The 20,731-nt window shown below is 58.5% G+C and overlaps 1 protein-coding gene across 1 annotated transcript; it reads left to right on the forward strand.

The window, feature by feature from the left end:
* Positions 1-15,911: 15,911 nt before the first annotated feature.
* CHLRE_16g690509v5 (uncharacterized protein) lies at positions 15,912-19,753 on the forward strand. The gene is made up of 2 exons (XM_043071685.1): positions 15,912-16,385; positions 17,898-19,753. The coding sequence occupies exons 1-2, from the start codon at positions 15,970-15,972 to the stop codon at positions 17,956-17,958; spliced, it is 477 nt and encodes a 158-aa protein (XP_042915796.1). The 5' UTR covers positions 15,912-15,969; the 3' UTR covers positions 17,959-19,753.
* Positions 19,754-20,731: the final 978 nt, after the last annotated feature.

A 20,731-nucleotide genomic window follows, 5' to 3' on the forward strand; every position in this document is an offset into this window, starting at 1 on the left:
CAGTAGCATTCTTTCCAGAACAGGGCATTCGGATCCTGCGTGGCTGTAAGGTGAGCGTGCACTCGTTTAGCATAAGAGAGGACATCTAGGGGGTCGAGCCATGCGAGCCCCAAAGAGTTGTTGAGGGCGTGGACACTGCAGAAGTGTTGCCGCTGTGTTTCACGGTATGTTGCATTGGACCGGGGCGGCCAGTGCAGCGTGGCTGGTGGTTGGGTGTTCACTGCCGCATGAATGCGAGGGTCGGCGGGCGCCGGCGGGGCTGTCGGGCCTGTGGGCAGCGCACCTCGCAGTGTTGGCTTGACGTAGGGCACCGTGTGTGTCCGGTTTACTGCATATGTAAGCGTGAGGAGAGTGGTTGCCTGGCTAGCAGTAAGTAGGCCGGTGGCCAGTGCTGGCCCCCAGAGTGTCAGCTGTGCCGGTTGCACACTGCACGGGTCCGGCAGTGTGAGGTACAGGTTTCGCAGGATGATGGCCATGGCTGTTCCCCAGAGTAGGAGCTTCCGCCGGGCCCAGGTTGCAGAGGCTATCTGCCGTGTCACTTGGACCACATGTTTGAGGAGAGCTGGGAGACAGAGGACGGCGAGGATGGATGTCACTGTCAGTGCGAACAGGAGACCGAGGGCTGCGGGGATGGCGGTTATCCCGAGGGCAAGCGCTATTGCACACAGAGGGGTGTCGGTTAAAACGACGCACAGCCCCCCTACAGCCGCCAGGCTAATTTTTTTCGCTCAGCCAGACAGGTTTTGCAGGCAAGACGCTTGTCGTAGGCAGGTCTCTTCCAGATGGCTAGCCACCCAACACCGGTCGTATGATGACGCCCGGTGCTGTCTTAACTGAGAAGGGGGGAGAAGGGAGACGGAGGCGGGTGTGGGGGCTGACGAGAGCGGGCCTTGGTCAGACGCGGTCGGTGTTGTCAGACGTTGTTGCCACACACGTGCGCTCCGCAGAAGTTGTTGTCGCCGCTGTGATACGGTCTTGTTTAGTTGGTTTCTTGGTCTAGGCGGTTAGAAGTTAGGATACAGAAAGTAAGGGGCGCCGGGTGCTGACACGCACCGGCGCCGCACAGGCGGGCTCGGCTTGCAAGGACCGGGCACCAGAGGGCAGACGCTGTCTCACTCAACGCTGGCCTGTCCTGCGCACTCCACGATGTGGGAGCTAGAGGTGGGGAAGGAAGAATACCCCTTCGGGGGAGTCGACTTGGCCGGGATTGGGGCACGGGGCCAGAGCAGGTGGGTCTTGAGGGGTAGGAGGAGAGAGAGGGAAAGAGAGGAAGGCTAGGGGAAGGCGACCCACAGAATGCTACCGGAACTTAGTTTAGGCCTAGCTGCGTCTCCGCTGGCTAGGGTTATCCGATGTCTTGACTTGTTTTTGCTTGACGAGACCCTCCCGCCGGTAGGGGCACAGGGAACTGGTCACGGCAGTGGCTAGGAGCCTGCTGCTAATTCAGGCGTGCGCGGGCGACCTGGGACAGATTGCTTGACGCCGGAAAGGCCAGTTGCAGTGACGGTGCAGCCGTCACTGATGGGGGAGGACCTGTAACGGAAACCTGTTTAGGTGGCAGGGGAAGATTGAACCTGCACACAAAAGGGAGAGGGGAAATGCCTGCGAGGGAGGGGACACCGACGCAGACTAGTGCCTGCGACACAAAACACAATGGCAGAGCGCGGCCCTGCGTGTGCTGACAATAGCTGCTGACCTGGTTGCACGTTCACCACTGCTGTCCTGATTACGGCACCGGATGGCACCACTGCAAGACGCCCGATCCCTGGGGCTACCTACACCCTTAACCTGATATCCCGACGTTATCCTAGTCAGTCCCTGCTTATCCCCGGGGGGAAACTCAACCCCCTTGTTACCTACGACACACCGACCCTACTGGCTGCGGGGCTCCTTGCCCGTCTTACGCGCGGGAGTCAACCCAGAGGCTGCGAGGCTCCTTTTACTCGCTAGGCCTGGGGCTTCGGGGACTTGCTGCCCTAGTGTGTGGGTGGGCCTCACAGAAGCACGATACCTCCTCCTTAATGCCTAAGAGGCTAAGACTGAGGGGAACGGGATGACCAATGGTGAGGCCTTGAGAGGTGGGTGTCAGAATCCACTGACCCACGACCACGCGGTGTAGCAGTCGACACGGGGGTATGCGACCCCAAACTTGGGCACCTGTGGTGCAACAGGAACTGAAGGGAAACCCCGCGGCCGTCTACGGCCGGGGTACGAACACAAACAACAAACAGGCAGACAGACGGGAGGCACAGAGCGTCCCACAATATAATCCCTCTACGTATAACAGCTGGTGCCCTTAAGATGGCAGGTGCACAGCTGACGACAGGTTGTTCACAGAAACCCACACGTTACCTCACGATGGGGGAGGCGGAGAGTGTGGGGGGTATAATAGCTGGCGCTTCCAAAGGTCTAGATCAGAGAGCTGCACTGGACGTTGCCGGGCTGGATGGCTGGGCGTTGTCGAGGCAGGGGAACGGTAGACCAGGTTGATTCACACACACGCACACGTTACACGGTCAGCCTGGCCGCAGATGGCCGGCTACAAAGTTGGTCCAGAGGGCTTGGTTCCCTCGTGCACACGTAACCTATTCAAAGCGTCACAACTGTCTTGGCAATACACTAACTATGACCACAGCGGTGGGCTTGCCAGGCCCGATTTGTTATTTGAAGAGTCTTTTTTGTGTGTTTTGGTTAGGTAAGTCTCAAACACGACTCTACTGCTGGGTGACGAACACTGCGCCGGCAGCGCCTATATATACTTCCCTCAATGGGTCGTACGGCATTGGGACTTGCCGTTCAGGCCGAGGACGATGTCCTGTGGCCTGGCTGGCTTGCCCGGCCTGCCCTATGTCCTGCTTGGCTTGGCCGGCCTGAGTGGCCGCCAAGCCGCGCAGGCCATCTGCGCGGTGCACGCCTCCGCCAAGCTCCCTGACGCACACATCACACCTACACCTATCCTTCTACTCATATCGCCTCAGGCCTAGCGCCTTGAGGGCTCCTACATTCAGTCCGTTTCCTCAGGCCTGCGAGGCCTTCCGAAACTTTCGGCCAGCGCGCTCAGGCGCGCCCTTGAGTCAAACACGCAAACACTTGCACACCAACACGCCTGGCCTTTCGCCAGCCCCTGCCTTGCCCGCCGCATGCCCAGGCCGCGCCCAGCTGTCGCTGTCCCGGCCTGGACCCTGTTGCTGAGCCAGCCATTGCTGCTCATCAACTATTAGCCTCAACATATCACCGCATTCACCGTTTAATGCAGCCGACCCTTCGTCGCCGACTGCGGCTTTTGGCCGTCGACCGCTCGCTCGGTCCGCAACCCTTCAGCGACTCTCTGCTCCAACTGCCTCCTACTCGTCACCCCAATTTGTATTGCAAACAGAGAACCAAATGCAATGCTTCGGGCCCTTGTCTTCGCCACCGGCTCGTCTGTCGTCTTTTGCCGACAGCTTACCGCACCGTTCCTCTACTCGCTTGCTTCTTGTTACCCATCAAGATATTTCAACACAACTAATTAATCTTCAAACGGCCTGTGTACTGTCAGCCCTTTCACTCGCCGTCTGCTTCGCGGAATCCAGAATTTGCCTTGTCTCTCACGCCGTTGCTTGGTGCACTACTGCACTCCATCTGTATTTATCCCGCCTATCCAACTTGATCATAAATATAGTACACACAGGTACGGGCTCACGCCTCGCGTCCCAGGTTGGACCGACGTTGCGTGTGCCACTGCCGCGGCGTCACGCCTTCGCCCATCCCGATCTCCCCGTGTTCCCCGCGTTGGAACCCCAGCACGCACTTGCATGTTAGTCCGTAACAGTTTTAGCGGGCTACGCGGCTGGCGAGGGCTGGTACAAAACATGTACTGGCGCTGACAGGAGGTGCCGCGTGCTTTGCACCTACAGCTGTCGGTTCGCCCCCACCTACGCCGCGCGCCCCAGTGCGGCCCCTTCGGCACCGAGTGGCGCCAGCCGGGGAGACCCGCACCTTTAAACATACCGTGATCTAGCACCTGACTCCCTTATCATACGCAGATCCCTTCCCTCCCTCTGATGCGGGCTCCATGAAATGCTGCCCTGAAGTGGCCCACTCCACTGGCCATGCAAACACACATATAAACCCCTACAACTATTCCCTTGGGTTTGCCCACACAACATTTGCGATGTCCCTCCACCACGATCTCGTCATAAGCGGTCTCTGAAGTGCCATCCCATCCAAAACCCCCGCTTATCACCACATACTGGTTCTAGAACTTCCATAGCAAACATGCATCCTTAATCAAACCAAACCAGCAAACCAAACGGGCCAGGAAGACAAGCCCTCGCGCTGCATCTCCGTACGGCCCTGGATCAGGGAGACCCGTACCCTGGCTTCAGACAGTTGCTGCTGCTGAGTTGGCAGGCGGCAGCACATGTTCAACACACTACGCACCTTCCCACGCACACCCCGACCCACCCATACAACTCGTGCATAGAACCACAAACCGTAACCCTTTCACGTACATGACGTGGACAAAGCTTAGACTGCGTACGGTCTGGAGAAGAAAGGAACCTGCACTTTCTTAAACCCGAACCCTATTTATCCCTTGAAAGAGTCTCAACACCTGCCCCCTTAGGCAGCCCCCAGTGGCAACCGACTAGGGTGCCTACTCGCTCATGCCCTTCATACAAACACCGAATACCAAAACACAACATCCATATGCCGTTTTGAATCCCAAAGTACCAACATAAAACGCATCCCGGACAATCCGTTCTAGTGACAAAGAAACCGTTAGAGCCCCTTGTGGGCACCTACCCATGCACTGGGGGTGGGAACACGCACCAATCGCCCCTGCTCCAAACCCAAACCCGAAACCAGACAAGTACACAACTCTATGGCCCCATGGAGGGGTCAGGATGACCACCCATTGTACCGTTCCATCCCTGGTTACGGCCCTGAATTCAGGGAAACCTGTATCCCCAAAGTACATTCTAGAACTCAAAACCCCAAATCCCCCCAACCCCCCAAATCGAAATCCATACCACCGAATCCCAATCCCAATTGCACCATCGTGCGGTTGTGGACTTGTGGTGCCTTGCACCAAGATGTGGGCGCCACCTGGGTCCCATACCTTACAAACACCACTGTCCTCTGATGCAACTATTTCCTCCTGCCCCCAGCCTCCTACCACTACCGCCCGCGCCCCCTCCTGGGCCTCCAAGCCGGGGTGAAAAGGGCGCTGGCGTGTGGCCTGCGTAAATACTGCATTTGCTCCTTTCACAAACGCTCCGCTGCTGTCAGTGATGACATCGAGCCTCCCGTCACCGCCGCGCCCCCTCCTAAGGCCTGAATGCCAGGGCGGTGCTCGTGAAGGTCGTCTTGGGAGGAACAGTACCAAATGCCTTGCCGCCACATTAGGAGTGCCTGAATGGGCAACGCCGTCTGTGGGGATACTGCTGCGCCTTCCTAAGCGGATTGCCCAGGGGGGAGCCGGTGCTGGACGGGGGCGGATACGAATGCTTGGGGGCCCGTTGCTTGTGCAACTTGCTGTGTGCACCGGCTTGCCCTCCAGCAGGCATGTAAGGACGCGGAGAGGACAGAGTGCGGTTGGCTTGCTTGCTGCCAGCGGCGCCTCCTCTGCGTCCTGCTGCGGCGGCGGAGAAGGTGGAGGCTCCTCTGCTGCAGCGCTGACCGCAAGCCACTCCTTACCATCACTGTCTTGCCTCGTGACTCCTGCGACTAGTGGCTCAGGTGCTGCCAGCCCTGGGGCTCCGGAGCCCCTGGGCGAACTGCCCAGTCCGACTGACGGTAGTGAGCACTCAGCATGTACTGCCACTTGCTCGGCCCTGTCTTGCTGGTCTTCGCAGTTATCCCGCTCAGGGGTGGCGGGCGGAGACAAGGATGGGGCCCTCTCGAGGCTCTGCACTGCTGGAACAGAGCTGCTGGTCTGCTTTTGTGCTGGATCTTCAGAGGTCTTGGCCGCCGGGGAGGGCTCCTGCACCAGCGGCTGAGACGCTGCGGCAGGCGCATACCGGTAGCCCACCGCAGCATCCCTGCTGCTGTCCGCCGACTCTTCATGCAGACACGGAGAAGTTGGCTGTGGCGGGGAGGTTGCGCACTCTGCGTAGAACCGACTAAGCAGCGAACGGGCTGGACCTTTCATGGCCCTCAAGTTGGGGCGGGTAGTGACGCGCCTGCCTGTCGCTGGTGAGGTCTGCGCGACGCATGCAGACTCCCGCGGCCGCTCCAGGGTTTTCCACGCCTCTGGTATGCGCTCGAGGCTCCTCGGTGGCTCTACAACGCTGTTGGCTTCGTAGTCCGAGTCGGAGGGGCTGGCGCACGCCCGCCTGCTTGGGCCGTAGTAGCCGGTCCTGGGCAGCCGCTGCTTGGTGTAGTGGCCGTCCTGAGCATCTTGCCCATCCCAGGGGTCATAACCCCTTAGTGGTTGTCGCCGCTCATCCACCTGCTCGTAGTAGTCCGGGCTGAGGTAGCCAGGTGGCGGCTGCCCGCCACCACGGGGGTGCGCATGGCGACCCGCGCAGTGGTAGCGTGCCCTCTCGCTGGCGTAAACAGCCTTCTGGATAGCAGTGGTAAGGTTGCCGGGCTCCATAGTGTAAACCTTGTCGTAAAGGCCTGGGTCCAGACCCCGCATGAAGTTGTACATGTGGGTTGGATTGCCGTCATAGTTGAGACGAAGCTGCGTGACCAGGCTCAGATACCTATCCGCATACTCCCGCACAGTTTCTCCTCGCTGCTGCGCACAGCTCGCCAGTTGGTAGTGCAGCTCTTGGTCTGATACTCCCCAGCGCTCCCGCATGGCGTCACAGAAGTCGCTCCACGTGCAGATTGGGTAGACATGTTTCCACGCGTTGTACCACGCCTTGGCTGTGGGCCCTAACCGCCTAACTGCAAGCTGCAGTGTGCGTGATGCGGTCCAGCCAAATTCCTCTGCCAAATCTTCCACAACATCCAGCCAATCCCTGACTAGATGGGTGGACGGGTCAAAACGGCTGCAGTGGGCCGCAAGACGATCAAAGTCGTCCCCTGGGTTCTGCTGGATTCGAGAGTGGGGAAGGCACCCAGGGGCCAAAGAGGATCTGGGTCTCTTTGGTCGAGTCTTGGCCTTGTTACTCCCATCATCTTCTTCCTCCATCTTCAGTGGAGACTGCTAATTAGGAAGAGGTCCCGGTAGCGAAACCAAAAACGTCGCACAGCCCCCCTACAGCCGCCAGGCTAATTTTTTTCGCTCAGCCAGACAGGTTTTGCAGGCAAGACGCTTGTCGTAGGCAGGTCTCTTCCAGATGGCTAGCCACCCAACACCGGTCGTATGATGACGCCCGGTGCTGTCTTAACTGAGAAGGGGGGAGAAGGGAGACGGAGGCGGGTGTGGGGGCTGACGAGAGCGGGCCTTGGTCAGACGCGGTCGGTGTTGTCAGACGTTGTTGCCACACACGTGCGCTCCGCAGAAGTTGTTGTCGCCGCTGTGATACGGTCTTGTTTAGTTGGTTTCTTGGTCTAGGCGGTTAGAAGTTAGGATACAGAAAGTAAGGGGCGCCGGGTGCTGACACGCACCGGCGCCGCACAGGCGGGCTCGGCTTGCAAGGACCGGGCACCAGAGGGCAGACGCTGTCTCACTCAACGCTGGCCTGTCCTGCGCACTCCACGATGTGGGAGCTAGAGGTGGGGAAGGAAGAATACCCCTTCGGGGGAGTCGGCTTGGCCGGGATTGGGGCACGGGGCCAGAGCAGGTGGGTCTTGAGGGGTAGGAGGAGAGAGAGGGAAAGAGAGGAAGGCTAGGGGAAGGCGACCCACAGAATGCTACCGGAACTTAGTTTAGGCCTAGCTGCGTCTCCGCTGGCTAGGGTTATCCGATGTCTTGACTTGTTTTTGCTTGACGAGACCCTCCCGCCGGTAGGGGCACAGGGAACTGGTCACGGCAGTGGCTAGGAGCCTGCTGCTAATTCAGGCGTGCGCGGGCGACCTGGGACAGATTGCTTGACGCCGGAAAGGCCAGTTGCAGTGACGGTGCAGCCGTCACTGATGGGGGAGGACCTGTAACGGAAACCTGTTTAGGTGGCAGGGGAAGATTGAACCTGCACACAAAAGGGAGAGGGGAAATGCCTGCGAGGGAGGGGACACCGACGCAGACTAGTGCCTGCGACACAAAACACAATGGCAGAGCGCGGCCCTGCGTGTGCTGACAATAGCTGCTGACCTGGTTGCACGTTCACCACTGCTGTCCTGATTACGGCACCGGATGGCACCACTGCAAGACGCCCGATCCCTGGGGCTACCTACACCCTTAACCTGATATCCCGACGTTATCCTAGTCAGTCCCTGCTTATCCCCGGGGGGAAACTCAACCCCCTTGTTACCTACGACACACCGACCCTACTGGCTGCGGGGCTCCTTGCCCGTCTTACGCGCGGGAGTCAACCCAGAGGCTGCGAGGCTCCTTTTACTCGCTAGGCCTGGGGCTTCGGGGACTTGCTGCCCTAGTGTGTGGGTGGGCCTCACAGAAGCACGATACCTCCTCCTTAATGCCTAAGAGGCTAAGACTGAGGGGAACGGGATGACCAATGGTGAGGCCTTGAGAGGTGGGTGTCAGAATCCACTGACCCACGACCACGCGGTGTAGCAGTCGACACGGGGGTATGCGACCCCAAACTTGGGCACCTGTGGTGCAACAGGAACTGAAGGGAAACCCCGCGGCCGTCTACGGCCGGGGTACGAACACAAACAACAAACAGGCAGACAGACGGGAGGCACAGAGCGTCCCACAATATAATCCCTCTTCGTATAACAGCTGGTGCCCTTAAGATGGCAGGTGCACAGCTGACGACAGGTTGTTCACAGAAACCCACACGTTACCTCACGATGGGGGAGGCGGAGAGTGTGGGGGGTATAATAGCTGGCGCTTCCAAAGGTCTAGATCAGAGAGCTGCACTGGACGTTGCCGGGCTGGATGGCTGGGCGTTGTCGAGGCAGGGGAACGGTAGACCAGGTTGATTCACACACACGCACACGTTACACGGTCAGCCTGGCCGCAGATGGCCGGCTACAAAGTTGGTCCAGAGGGCTTGGTTCCCTCGTGCACACGTAACCTATTCAAAGCGTCACAACTGTCTTGGCAATACACTAACTATGACCACAGCGGTGGGCTTGCCAGGCCCGATTTGTTATTTGAAGAGTCTTTTTTGTGTGTTTTGGTTAGGTAAGTCTCAAACACGACTCTACTGCTGGGTGACGAACACTGCGCCGGCAGCGCCTATATATACTTCCCTCAATGGGTCGTACGGCATTGGGACTTGCCGTTCAGGCCGAGGACGATGTCCTGTGGCCTGGCTGGCTTGCCCGGCCTGCCCTATGTCCTGCTTGGCTTGGCCGGCCTGAGTGGCCGCCAAGCCGCGCAGGCCATCTGCGCGGTGCACGCCTCCGCCAAGCTCCCTGACGCACACATCACACCTTCACCTATCCTTCTACTCATATCGCCTCAGGCCTAGCGCCTTGAGGGCTCCTACATTCAGTCCGTTTCCTCAGGCCTGCGAGGCCTTCCGAAACTTTCGGCCAGCGCGCTCAGGCGCGCCCTTGAGTCAAACACGCAAACACTTGCACACCAACACGCCTGGCCTTTCGCCAGCCCCTGCCTTGCCCGCCGCATGCCCAGGCCGCGCCCAGCTGTCGCTGTCCCGGCCTGGACCCTGTTGCTGAGCCAGCCATTGCTGCTCATCAACTATTAGCCTCAACATATCACCGCATTCACCGTTTAATGCAGCCGACCCTTCGTCGCCGACTGCGGCTTTTGGCCGTCGACCGCTCGCTCGGTCCGCAACCCTTCAGCGACTCTCTGCTCCAACTGCCTCCTACTCGTCACCCCAATTTGTATTGCAAACAGAGAACCAAATGCAATGCTTCGGGCCCTTGTCTTCGCCACCGGCTCGTCTGTCGTCTTTTGCCGACAGCTTACCGCACCGTTCCTCTACTCGCTTGCTTCTTGTTACCCATCAAGATATTTCAACACAACTAATTAATCTTCAAACGGCCTGTGTACTGTCAGCCCTTTCACTCGCCGTCTGCTTCGCGGAATCCAGAATTTGCCTTGTCTCTCACACCGTTGCTTGGTGCACTACTGCACTCCATCTGTATTTATCCCGCCTATCCAACTTGATCATAAATATAGTACACACGGGTACGGGCTCACGCCTCGCGTCCCAGGTTGGACCGACGTTGCGTGTGCCACTGCCGCGGCGTCACGCCTTCGCCCATCCCGATCTCCCCGTGTTCCCCGCGTTGGAACCCCAGCACGCACTTGCATGTTAGTCCGTAACAGTTTTAGCGGGCTACGCGGCTGGCGAGGGCTGGTACAAAACATGTACTGGCGCTGACAGGAGGTGCCGCGTGCTTTGCACCTACAGGGGAGAGAGCGAGGGTGGTGAGTGTGGGACCCCATAGTAACAGGCTGAGGATTGCACCGTTTGCACAGATTTCTGAGTTGACTGAGGCAGTGCGGGTTTCGGCATGCAGGAGGTGGGTCCAGAGCATATACATGGCCCCTGTCGCGGTGATGATTGTGAGGCTGACAATGGCTTTGTCAAGTATGGTGTGTAGGGCTTTGCCAGTCTGGGCAGCTGTTTGGTAGATGGCGAGTCTAGACCGGGTAGCAAGATGTGCGCCTACTCTGATGGCAATTGTATGGCTGTGCATGGCTGCCCGCACATGCCCTGCTCCAGCCCAGTGGAAGTGGACGACGAGTGTAAGGTGCAGGCGAAGGAGTGGTGAACGTTCCCAGGGGGCGCTACAGTTAAGGGTAGGTTGTGGCCCGTAGGCTGTTTCTGCCATGGAGTGCAGTGCCGAAGCACCGGAGCGCAGCAGGGTTCCTCCATGCCGATTGCCCAGGTCGCCCAGCGCAAGTGCACTCGTCAATAGGCTCTCTGCAAGCAGCCCGATTGTCTTAGTCGCATATGAACGGTATACTCCCTCCGCTGTGCATAACTTTGTCACGCCATTTCTGCATGCCTGTGCTATTCTCAGATTGGTAGAAAGGAGCCCCTCCCATACCGGCTGCAAAGCCTTTATCATCGCATTGCGTATGTTGGTGCATCCAGGCTTGGGCTTAACCTTTGCGCGCGACAGGAGTCCGCTAGGGCTTCGGTATTGCCTTCGTTCGGAGCTTGTCGGTGGTGGTTCTGTGAGCAAACTCGCATTTTCATAGAGCTGGGAATTAGCTGTAGATACTGGAGGTTCGGCTCGGCCCCTTTCTGGGACGTCGTTGGCGAGCGGCTCTGAGGCAACTGGTATGTGCTTGGAGCTTATAAGCCCCTCAATATGCGGGTGCTTTGCAGCAGCTGGGCTTTGCGAGGGTCTCATTTGCGACATGCCGAGGGGCCCGGCGCCAGCACGCTTGCTAGCTGTGTAGCACGTTGTGTGCAGGATACTGTGCTATACGGTACATCGTGGACAGAGGACCGCAAAAGGGGCGAAATCAAGCTCGTATGATGTACAGCCTTGCTAATCATGGACAGCCTTGCTAAATATGGATTTGTGTGCAACAGCGCTTGGGAACCCCTCCACGTCAGCGCGCATGTGGTACTAGCCATCAGTTTGCGAAGCATTGGACAGCCTGTTTCTGCGGCCTAGTCATGAATGGCCACGAGGTAAGAAATGGGTGCGCCGCAAGGGGACGGTAATACGTTGATGAGGTGGGCTAGGGCATCGGTTTGGGTTTGGGTTGGGATGGGCTGGGACGAAGAACCGTGCCGTACTGCCATGGCCCGCGGGCCTGGCACACTGCCCGGCTGCGTTGCACAAGACATAACGCGGGGAAGGTAGACTACATCAGTGTAAGGTTCGGTGGAACAGCCGCCCCGGAGCGCGATACAACGCCCTGCCGCCCTCAGGGCTCCTACCTTAATGTCTCCAGACATTAATTGGCCATTTTGGCCGTTTCCTAGACATTCCTCCCGGGGACTAATGTCTGAGGCAAGACATTGTTGGCCCGGTTTTGGGGCGGGCTCTGTCCGAATTCCTATGGAGAAGCCCCCAAACCGCCATGTGCCCAGACAAAAGACGGCGGCCACCCGGCCGTATTTGTCCCCAAAACCATTACCCCAAAAACAAGATACGACCCCTGGCCGCCCTGCCGCCCTGCCGCCCTGCCGCTCTGCCGCCCTGCAGCCCTAGGCCGCCCTGCAGCCCTGCTGCTTTATGGTGCCTGTAGGTGCAAAGCACGCGGCACCTCCTGTCCGCGCCGGTACACGTTTTGTACCAGCCCTCACCAGCCACGCGGCCCGCTAAATTGCTGATGAGCAGCGTGCAAAAGCAATGAGTGCTGGTTTCTAGCATGGGGTAACACGGAAAGTCGGGATGTGCGAGGGATGCGGCCGCTGCAGTGATGGGCACACGCATCGTCGGTCCAACCTGGAACGCGAGGCGTGAGCCCGTACCCTTTTGTACTATGTTTACCATCAAGTTGATTATGCGGGGAAATACGAATGGACTGTACAGAGCAACGACGTGCGAGACAGGGCGAATTCTGGATTCCGCGAAGCAGACGGTCAAGCAAAGGGCGGGCAGCATTAAGGCCCGTGCATATAGATTGGTCGTGTTGAGATATTACAATTTACGACAAGAAGCAAGCGAGTAGAGGAACGGTGCGGTAAGCTGTCGGCAAAAGACGAATGGCGAGCCGGTGGCGAAGACAAGGGCCCGAAGCATTGCATTTGGTATGATGTTTGCAATACAAAATTGGGTGACGAGTAGGAGGCAGTTTGAGCAGAAGGGTTGCGGACCGAGCAAGCGGTCGAAGGCCAAAAGCCGTAGTCGGCGACGAAGGGTCGGCTGCATTCAACGGTGAATATGGTGATATGTTCAGGCTACTAGTTGATGAGCAGCAATGGCTGGCTCAGCAATGGGGTCCAGGCCGGGACAGCGACAGCTGGACGCGGCCTGGGCATGCGGCGGGCAAGGCAGGGGCTGGCGAAAGGCCAGGTGTGTTGGTGTGCAAAGTGTTTGCGTGTTTGACTTAAGGGCGCGCCTGAGCGCGCTGGCCGAATGTTTCGGAGGGCCTCGCAGGCCGGAGGAAACGGACTGAATGTAGGAGCCCTCAAGGCGCTAGGCCTGAGGCGATGTGAGTAGAAGGATAGGTGAAGGTGTGATGTGTGCGTCAGGGAGATTGGCGGAGGCGTGCACCGCGCAGATGGCCTGCGCGGCTTGGCGGCCACTCAGGCCGGCCAAGCCAAGCAGGACATAGGGCAGGCCGGGCAAGCCAGCCAGGCCACAGGACATCGTCCTCGGCCTGAACGGCAAGTCCCAATGCCGTACAACCCATTGAGGGAAGTATATATAGGCGCTGCCGGCGCAGTGTTCGTCACCCAGCAGTAGAGTCGTGTTTGATTGAGACTTACCTAACCAAAACACACAAAAAAGACTCTTCAAATAACAAATCGGGCCTGGCAAGCCCACCGCTGTGGTCATAGTTAGTGTATTGCCAAGACAGTTGTGACGCTTTGAATAGGTTACGTGTGCACGAGGGAACCAAGCCCTCTGGACCAACTTTGTAGCCGGCCATCTGCGGCCAGGCTGACCGTGTAACGTGTGCGTGTGTGTGAATCAACCTGGTCTACCGTTCCCCTGCCTCGACAACGCCCAGCCATCCAGCCCGGCAACGTCCAGTGCAGCTCTCTGATCTAGACCTTTGGAAGCGCCAGCTATTATACCCCCCACACTCTCCGCCTCCCCCATCGTGAGGTAACGTGTGGGTTTCTGTGAACAACCTGTCGTCAGCTGTGCACCTGCCATCTTAAGGGCACCAGCTGTTATACGTAGAGGGATTATATTGTGGGACGCTCTGTGCCTCCCGTCTGTCTGCCTGTTTGTTGTTTGTGTTCGTACCCCGGCCGTAGACGGCCGCGGGGTTTCCCTTCAGTTCCTGTTGCACCACAGGTGCCCAAGTTTGGGGTCGCATACCCCCGTGTCGACTGCTACACCGCGTGGTCGTGGGTCAGTGGATTCTGACACCCACCTCTCAAGGCCTCACCATTGGTCATCCCGTTCCCCTCAGTCTTAGGCATTAAGGAGGAGGTATCGTGCTTCTGTGAGGCCCACCCACACACTAGGGCAGCAAGTCCCCGAAGCCCCAGGCCTAGCGAGTAAAAGGAGCCTCGCAGCCTCTGGGTTGACTCCCGCGCGTAAGACGGGCAAGGAGCCCCGCAGCCAGTAGGGTCGGTGTGTCGTAGGTAACAAGGGGGTTGAGTTTCCCCCCGGGGATAAGCAGGGACTGACTAGGATAATGTCGGGATATCAGGTTAAGGGTGTAGGTAGCCCCAGGGATCGGGCGTCTTGCAGTGGTGCCATCCGGTGCCGTAATCAGGACAGCAGTGGTGAACGTGCAACCAGGTCAGCAGCTATTGTCAGCACACGCAGGGCCGCGCTCTGCCATTGTGTTTTGTGTCGCAGGCACTAGTCTGCGTCGGTGTCCCCTCCCTCGCAGGCATTTCCCCTCTCCCTTTTGTGTGCAGGTTCAATCTTCCCCTGCCACCTAAACAGGTTTCCGTTACAGGTCCTCCCCCATCAGTGACGGCTGCACCGTCACTGCAACTGGCCTTTCCGGCGTCAAGCAATCTGTCCCAGGTCGCCCGCGCACGCCTGAATTAGCAGCAGGCTCCTAGCCACTGCCGTGACCAGTTCCCTGTGCCCCTACCGGCGGGAGGGTCTCGTCAAGCAAAAACAAGTCAAGACATCGGATAACCCTAGCCAGCGGAGACGCAGCTAGGCCTAAACTAAGTTCCGGTAGCATTCTGTGGGTCGCCTTCCCCTAGCCTTCCTCTCTTTCCCTCTCTCTCCTCCTACCCCTCAAGACCCACCTGCTCTGGCCCCGTGCCCCAATCCCGGCCAAGCCGACTCCCCCGAAGGGGTATTCTTCCTTCCCCACCTCTAGCTCCCACATCGTGGAGTGCGCAGGACAGGCCAGCGTTGAGTGAGACAGCGTCTGCCCTCTGGTGCCCGGTCCTTGCAAGCCGAGCCCGCCTGTGCGGCGCCGGTGCGTGTCAGCACCCGGCGCCCCTTACTTTCTGTATCCTAACTTCTAACCGCCTAGACCAAGAAACCAACTAAACAAGACCGTATCACAGCGGCGACAACAACTTCTGCGGAGCGCACGTGTGTGGCAACAACGTCTGACAACACCGACCGCGTCTGACCAAGGCCCGCTCTCGTCAGCCCCCACACCCGCCTCCGTCTCCCTTCTCCCCCCTTCTCAGTTAAGACAGCACCGGGCGTCATCATACGACCGGTGTTGGGTGGCTAGCCATCTGGAAGAGACCTGCCTACGACAAGCGTCTTGCCTGCAAAACCTGTCTGGCTGAGCGAAAAAAATTAGCCTGGCGGCTGTAGGGGGGCTGTGCGTCGTTTTTGGTTTCGCTACCGGGACCTCTTCCTATTCAGCAGTCTCCACTGAAGATGGAGGAAGAAGATGATGGGAGTAACAAGGCCAAGACTCGACCAAAGAGACCCAGATTCTCTTTGGGCCCTGGGTGCCTTCCCCCCTCTCAAATCCAGCAGAACCCAGGGGACGACTTTGATCGTCTTGCGGCCCACTGCAGCCGTTTTGACCCGTCCACCCATTTAGTCAGAGATTGGCTGGATGTTGTGGAAGATTTAGCAGAAGAATTTGGCTGGACCGCATCACGCACACTGCAGCTTGCAGTTAGGCGGTTAGGGCCCACAGCCAAGGCTTGGTACAACGCGTGGAAACATGTCTACCCAATCTGCACGTGGAGTGACTTCTGTGACGCCATGCGGGAGCGCTGGGGAGTATCAGACCAAGAGCTGCACTACCAACTGGCGAGCTGCGCGCAGCAGCGAGGAGAAACTGTGCGGGAGTATGCGGATAGGTATCTGAGCCTGGTCACGCAGCTTCGTCTTAACTATGACGGCAATCTAACCCACATGTACAACTTCTTGCGGGGTCTGGACCCAGGCCTTTATGACGAGGTTTACACTATGGAGCCCGGCAACCTTACCACTGCTATCCAGAAGGCTGTTTACGCCAGCGAGAGGGCACGCTACCACTGCGCGGGTCGCCATGCGCACCCCCGTGGTGGCAGGCAGCCGCCACTTGGCTACCTCAGCCCGGACTACTGCGAGCAGGTGGATGAGCGGCGACAACCACTAAGGGGTTATGACCACTGGGATGGGCAAGATGCTCAGGACGGCCACTACACCAAGCAGCGGCTGCCCAGGACCGGCTACTACGGCCCAAGCAGGCGGGCGTGCGCCAGCCCCTCCGACTCGGACTACGAGGCCAACAGCGTTGTAGAGCCACCGAGGAGCCTCGAGCGAATACCAGAGGCGTGGAAATTCCTGGAGCGGCCGCGGGAGTCTGCATGCGTCGCGCAGACCTCACCAGCAACAGGCAGGCGTGTCACTACCCGCCCCAACTTGAGGACCGTAGCCCGTTCGCTGCTTAGTCGGTTCTACGCAGAGTGCGCAACCTCCCCGCCACAGCCAACCTCTCCGTGTCTGCATGAAGAGGCGGCGGACAGCAGCAAGGATGCTGCGGTGGGCTATGCGCCTGCCGCAGCGTCTCAACCGCTGGTGCAGGAGCCATCCCCGGCGGCCAAGACCTCTGAAGATCCAGCAACAAAGCATACCAGCTCTGTTCCTCCCCTGGTTCCAGCAGCAGTGCAGGGCCTTGAAAAGGCCCCATCCTTGTCTCCGCCCGCCACCCCTGAGCGGGACAACTGCGAAGACCAGCAAGACAGGGCTGCGCAAGTGGCAGTACGTGCTGAGTGCTCACTACCGTCAGTCGGACTAGGCAGTTCGCCCAGGGGCTCCGGAGCCCCAGGGCTGGCAGCACCTGAGCCACTAGTCGCAGGAGTCACGAGACAAGACAGTGATGGTAAGGAGTGGCTTGCGGTCAGCGCTGCAGCAGAGGAGCCTCCACCTTCTCCGCCGCCGCAGCAGGACGCGGAGGAGGCGTCGCTGGCAGCAAGCAAGCCAACCGCACTCTGTCCTCTCCGCGTCCTTACATGCCTGCTGGAGGGCAAGCCGGTGCACACAGCAAGTTGCACAAGCAACGGGCCCCCAAGCATTCGTATCCGCCCCCGTCCAGCACCGGCTCCCCCCTGGGCAATCCGCTTAGGAAGGCGCAGCAGTATCCCCACAGACGGCGTTGCCCATTCAGGCACTCCTAATGTGGCGGCCAGGCAGTTGGTACTGTTCCTCCCAAGATCTTCACGAGCACCGCCCTGGCATTCAGGCCTTAGGAGGGGGCGCGGTGACGGGAGGCTCGATGTCATCACTGACAGCAGCGGAGCATTTGTGAAAGGAGCAAACAGGGGGGGGGTAGGAAACAAAGTGCCAGACCCCATGCCCCGAAATCCCCCGGGACCCCCCTTGAGGGGACGACCGACCCCCCGACGGACAAAACCTTGTTGTTCAGGGGTTAAAACCCCTCCATTTAATACCAAAGTGGTGTCAATCGACTCCTCTTGACGAGCACTATCACTCCGTGTCATCAGCGGTCCTGTTCTGAGACTTCGGTCACACGCGGGATCCTATCCATTGAAATCCTCTTGACCCAGCCCACACCGCGCTCAACTCTCTGCCGCGTGACGAATGGACAATGTGCATCGGCAGCCTTGTTAGACGTGAACTCGTGCGCACCAGCGCTTTCCTGCCCCTTGCCATGTTCCATCACGAGCGCTTCAGAGCCCAGCTGTGTCAGTGCGCATGTGTTGAATGTGGAGACATGTCCCGACATGTCCACGCCCGGACGCGCAACTTAGCCCTCCCACGCTTTGTTTGTGCTTATGACGTCATAACGTGCACATATGAGCCTCGTACTGCTGCGTTTGGCCCCTAGTTCTGCTTGTGGGGCGCTTCCCGAAATCCGCCGGGATGGGCTCCCGAAACCCGACGACCCCCAGGGACGAGGACCGACCCCCCAACTTTGGCGGCCCAGAACTTCCTCACCAGACACCCCCTTAAAAAACTAAAAGTACGTGCATAATGCTCTCCTAAAGCTCTGTAATTTTGAGCATGGGGTAAGAATCTGAGCTTTCTACCCCCCCCCTGGGAGCAAATGCAGTGTTTACGCAGGCCACGCGCCAGCGCCCTTTCCACCCCGGCTTGGAGGCCCAGGAGGGGGCGCTGGCGGTAGTGGTAGGAGGCTGCGGGCAGGAGGAAATAGTTGCAACTGAGGGCAGTGGTGTTTGTGAGGTATGGGACCCAGGTGGCGCCCACATCTTGGTGCAAGGCACCACAAGTCCACAACCGCACGATGTCTACGGTGCAACAGCACTTGGCTGGATTGGGATTCGGTACGGATTCGGATTTGGGGATTTGGGGGGATTTGGGGTTTTGAGTTCCAGGATGTACTTTGGGGATACGGGTTTCCCTAAATTCAGGGCCGTAACCAGGGATGGAACGGTACAGTGGGTGGTCATCCTGACCCCTCCATGGGGCCATAGAGTTGTGTACTTGTCTGGTTTCGGGTATGTGTTTGGAGCAGGGGCAATTGGTGCGTGTTCCCACCCCCAGCAAGTGCATGGGTAGGTGCCCACAAGGGGCCCTAACGGTTCCTTTGTCACCAGAACGGATTGTCCGGGATGCGTTTGATGTTGGTAAGCTGGGGTTCAAAACGGCATTTGGATGTTGTATTTTGATATTCGGTGTTTGTATGAAGGGCATGAGCGAGTAGGCACCCTAGTCGGTTGCCACTGGGGCTGCCTAAGGGGGTAGGTGTTGAGACCCTTTCAAGGGAATATTTGGGTTCGGGTTCAAGAAAGTGCAGGTTCCTTTCGCAGTCTAAGCTTTGTCCACGTCATGGTAGAAAGGGTTACGGTATGTGGTTCCATGCACGAGTTGTATGCGTGGGTTGGGGGTTTGCGTAGGAAGGTGCGTGTGTTGAAGATGTGCTGCCGCCTGCCGCCTGCCGATTCAGCAGCATCAGCAACTGTACCCAAAGCCGTACGGGTCTCCCTGATTCAGGGCCGTACGGAGATACAGCGCGAGGGGTTGTCTTCCTGGCCCGTTTGGTTTGCGTGTTTGGTTTGACTGACCGTGTAGGTTTGCTGTGGAAATCCTGGAACCAGTATGTGGGTGATAAGCGGGGTTTTTGGATGGGATGGCACTTCAGGGATTGCTTATGACGAGATCGTGGTGAAGGGACATCGCAACTGTTGTGTGGGCAACCCCAAGGGAATATCTGTAGGGGATTACTAATGGTTTGGGCGGCCAGTGGAGTGGGCCACTTCAGGGCAGCATTTCATGGAGCCCGCATAAAGTGGGGAAGGGATCTGCGTCTGATAAGGGATATAGGGGCTGGTTTATTGAATAATATAGGGCGCGGGTCTCCCCGGCTGGCGCCACTCGGTGCCGAAGGGGCCGCACTGGGGCGCGCGGCGTAGGTGGGGGCGAACCGACAGCTGTAGGTGCAAAGCACGCGGCACCTCCTGTCCGCGCCGGTACACGTTTTGTACCAGCCCTCACCAGCCACGCGGCCCGCTAAATTGCTGATGAGCAGCGTGCAAAAGCAATGAGTGCTGGTTTCTAGCATGGGGTAACACGGAAAGTCGGGATGTGCGAGGGATGCGGCCGCTGCAGTGATGGGCACACGCATCGTCGGTCCAACCTGGAACGCGAGGCGTGAGCCCGTACCCTTTTGTACTATGTTTACCATCAAGTTGATTATGCGGGGAAATACGAATGGACTGTACAGAGCAACGACGTGCGAGACAGGGCGAATTCTGGATTCCGCGAAGCAGACGGTCAAGCAAAGGGCGGGCAGCATTAAGGCCCGTGCATATAGATTGGTCGTGTTGAGATATTACAATTTACGACAAGAAGCAAGCGAGTAGAGGAACGGTGCGGTAAGCTGTCGGCAAAAGACGAATGGCGAGCCGGTGGCGAAGACAAGGGCCCGAAGCATTGCATTTGGTATGATGTTTGCAATACAAAATTGGGTGACGAGTAGGAGGCAGTTTGAGCAGAAGGGTTGCGGACCGAGCAAGCGGTCGAAGGCCAAAAGCCGTAGTCGGCGACGAAGGGTCGGCTGCATTCAACGGTGAATATGGTGATATGTTCAGGCTACTAGTTGATGAGCAGCAATGGCTGGCTCAGCAATGGGGTCCAGGCCGGGACAGCGACAGCTGGACGCGGCCTGGGCATGCGGCGGGCAAGGCAGGGGCTGGCGAAAGGCCAGGTGTGTTGGTGTGCAAAGTGTTTGCGTGTTTGACTTAAGGGCGCGCCTGAGCGCGCTGGCCGAATGTTTCGGAGGGCCTCGCAGGCCGGAGGAAACGGACTGAATGTAGGAGCCCTCAAGGCGCTAGGCCTGAGGCGATGTGAGTAGAAGGATAGGTGAAGGTGTGATGTGTGCGTCAGGGAGATTGGCGGAGGCGTGCACCGCGCAGATGGCCTGCGCGGCTTGGCGGCCACTCAGGCCGGCCAAGCCAAGCAGGACATAGGGCAGGCCGGGCAAGCCAGCCAGGCCACAGGACATCGTCCTCGGCCTGAACGGCAAGTCCCAATGCCGTACGACCCATTGAGGGAAGTATATATAGGCGCTGCCGGCGCAGTGTTCGTCACCCAGCAGTAGAGTCGTGTTTGAGACTTACCTAACCAAAACACACAAAAAAGACTCTTCAAATAACAAATCGGGCCTGGCAAGCCCACCGCTGTGGTCATAGTTAGTGTATTGCCAAGACAGTTGTGACGCTTTGAATAGGTTACGTGTGCACGAGGGAACCAAGCCCTCTGGACC

This window comes from Chlamydomonas reinhardtii, chromosome 16 (genome assembly GCF_000002595.2).
Source record: "Chlamydomonas reinhardtii strain CC-503 cw92 mt+ chromosome 16, whole genome shotgun sequence".
Lineage (NCBI taxonomy): Eukaryota > Viridiplantae > Chlorophyta > Chlorophyceae > Chlamydomonadales > Chlamydomonadaceae > Chlamydomonas > Chlamydomonas reinhardtii.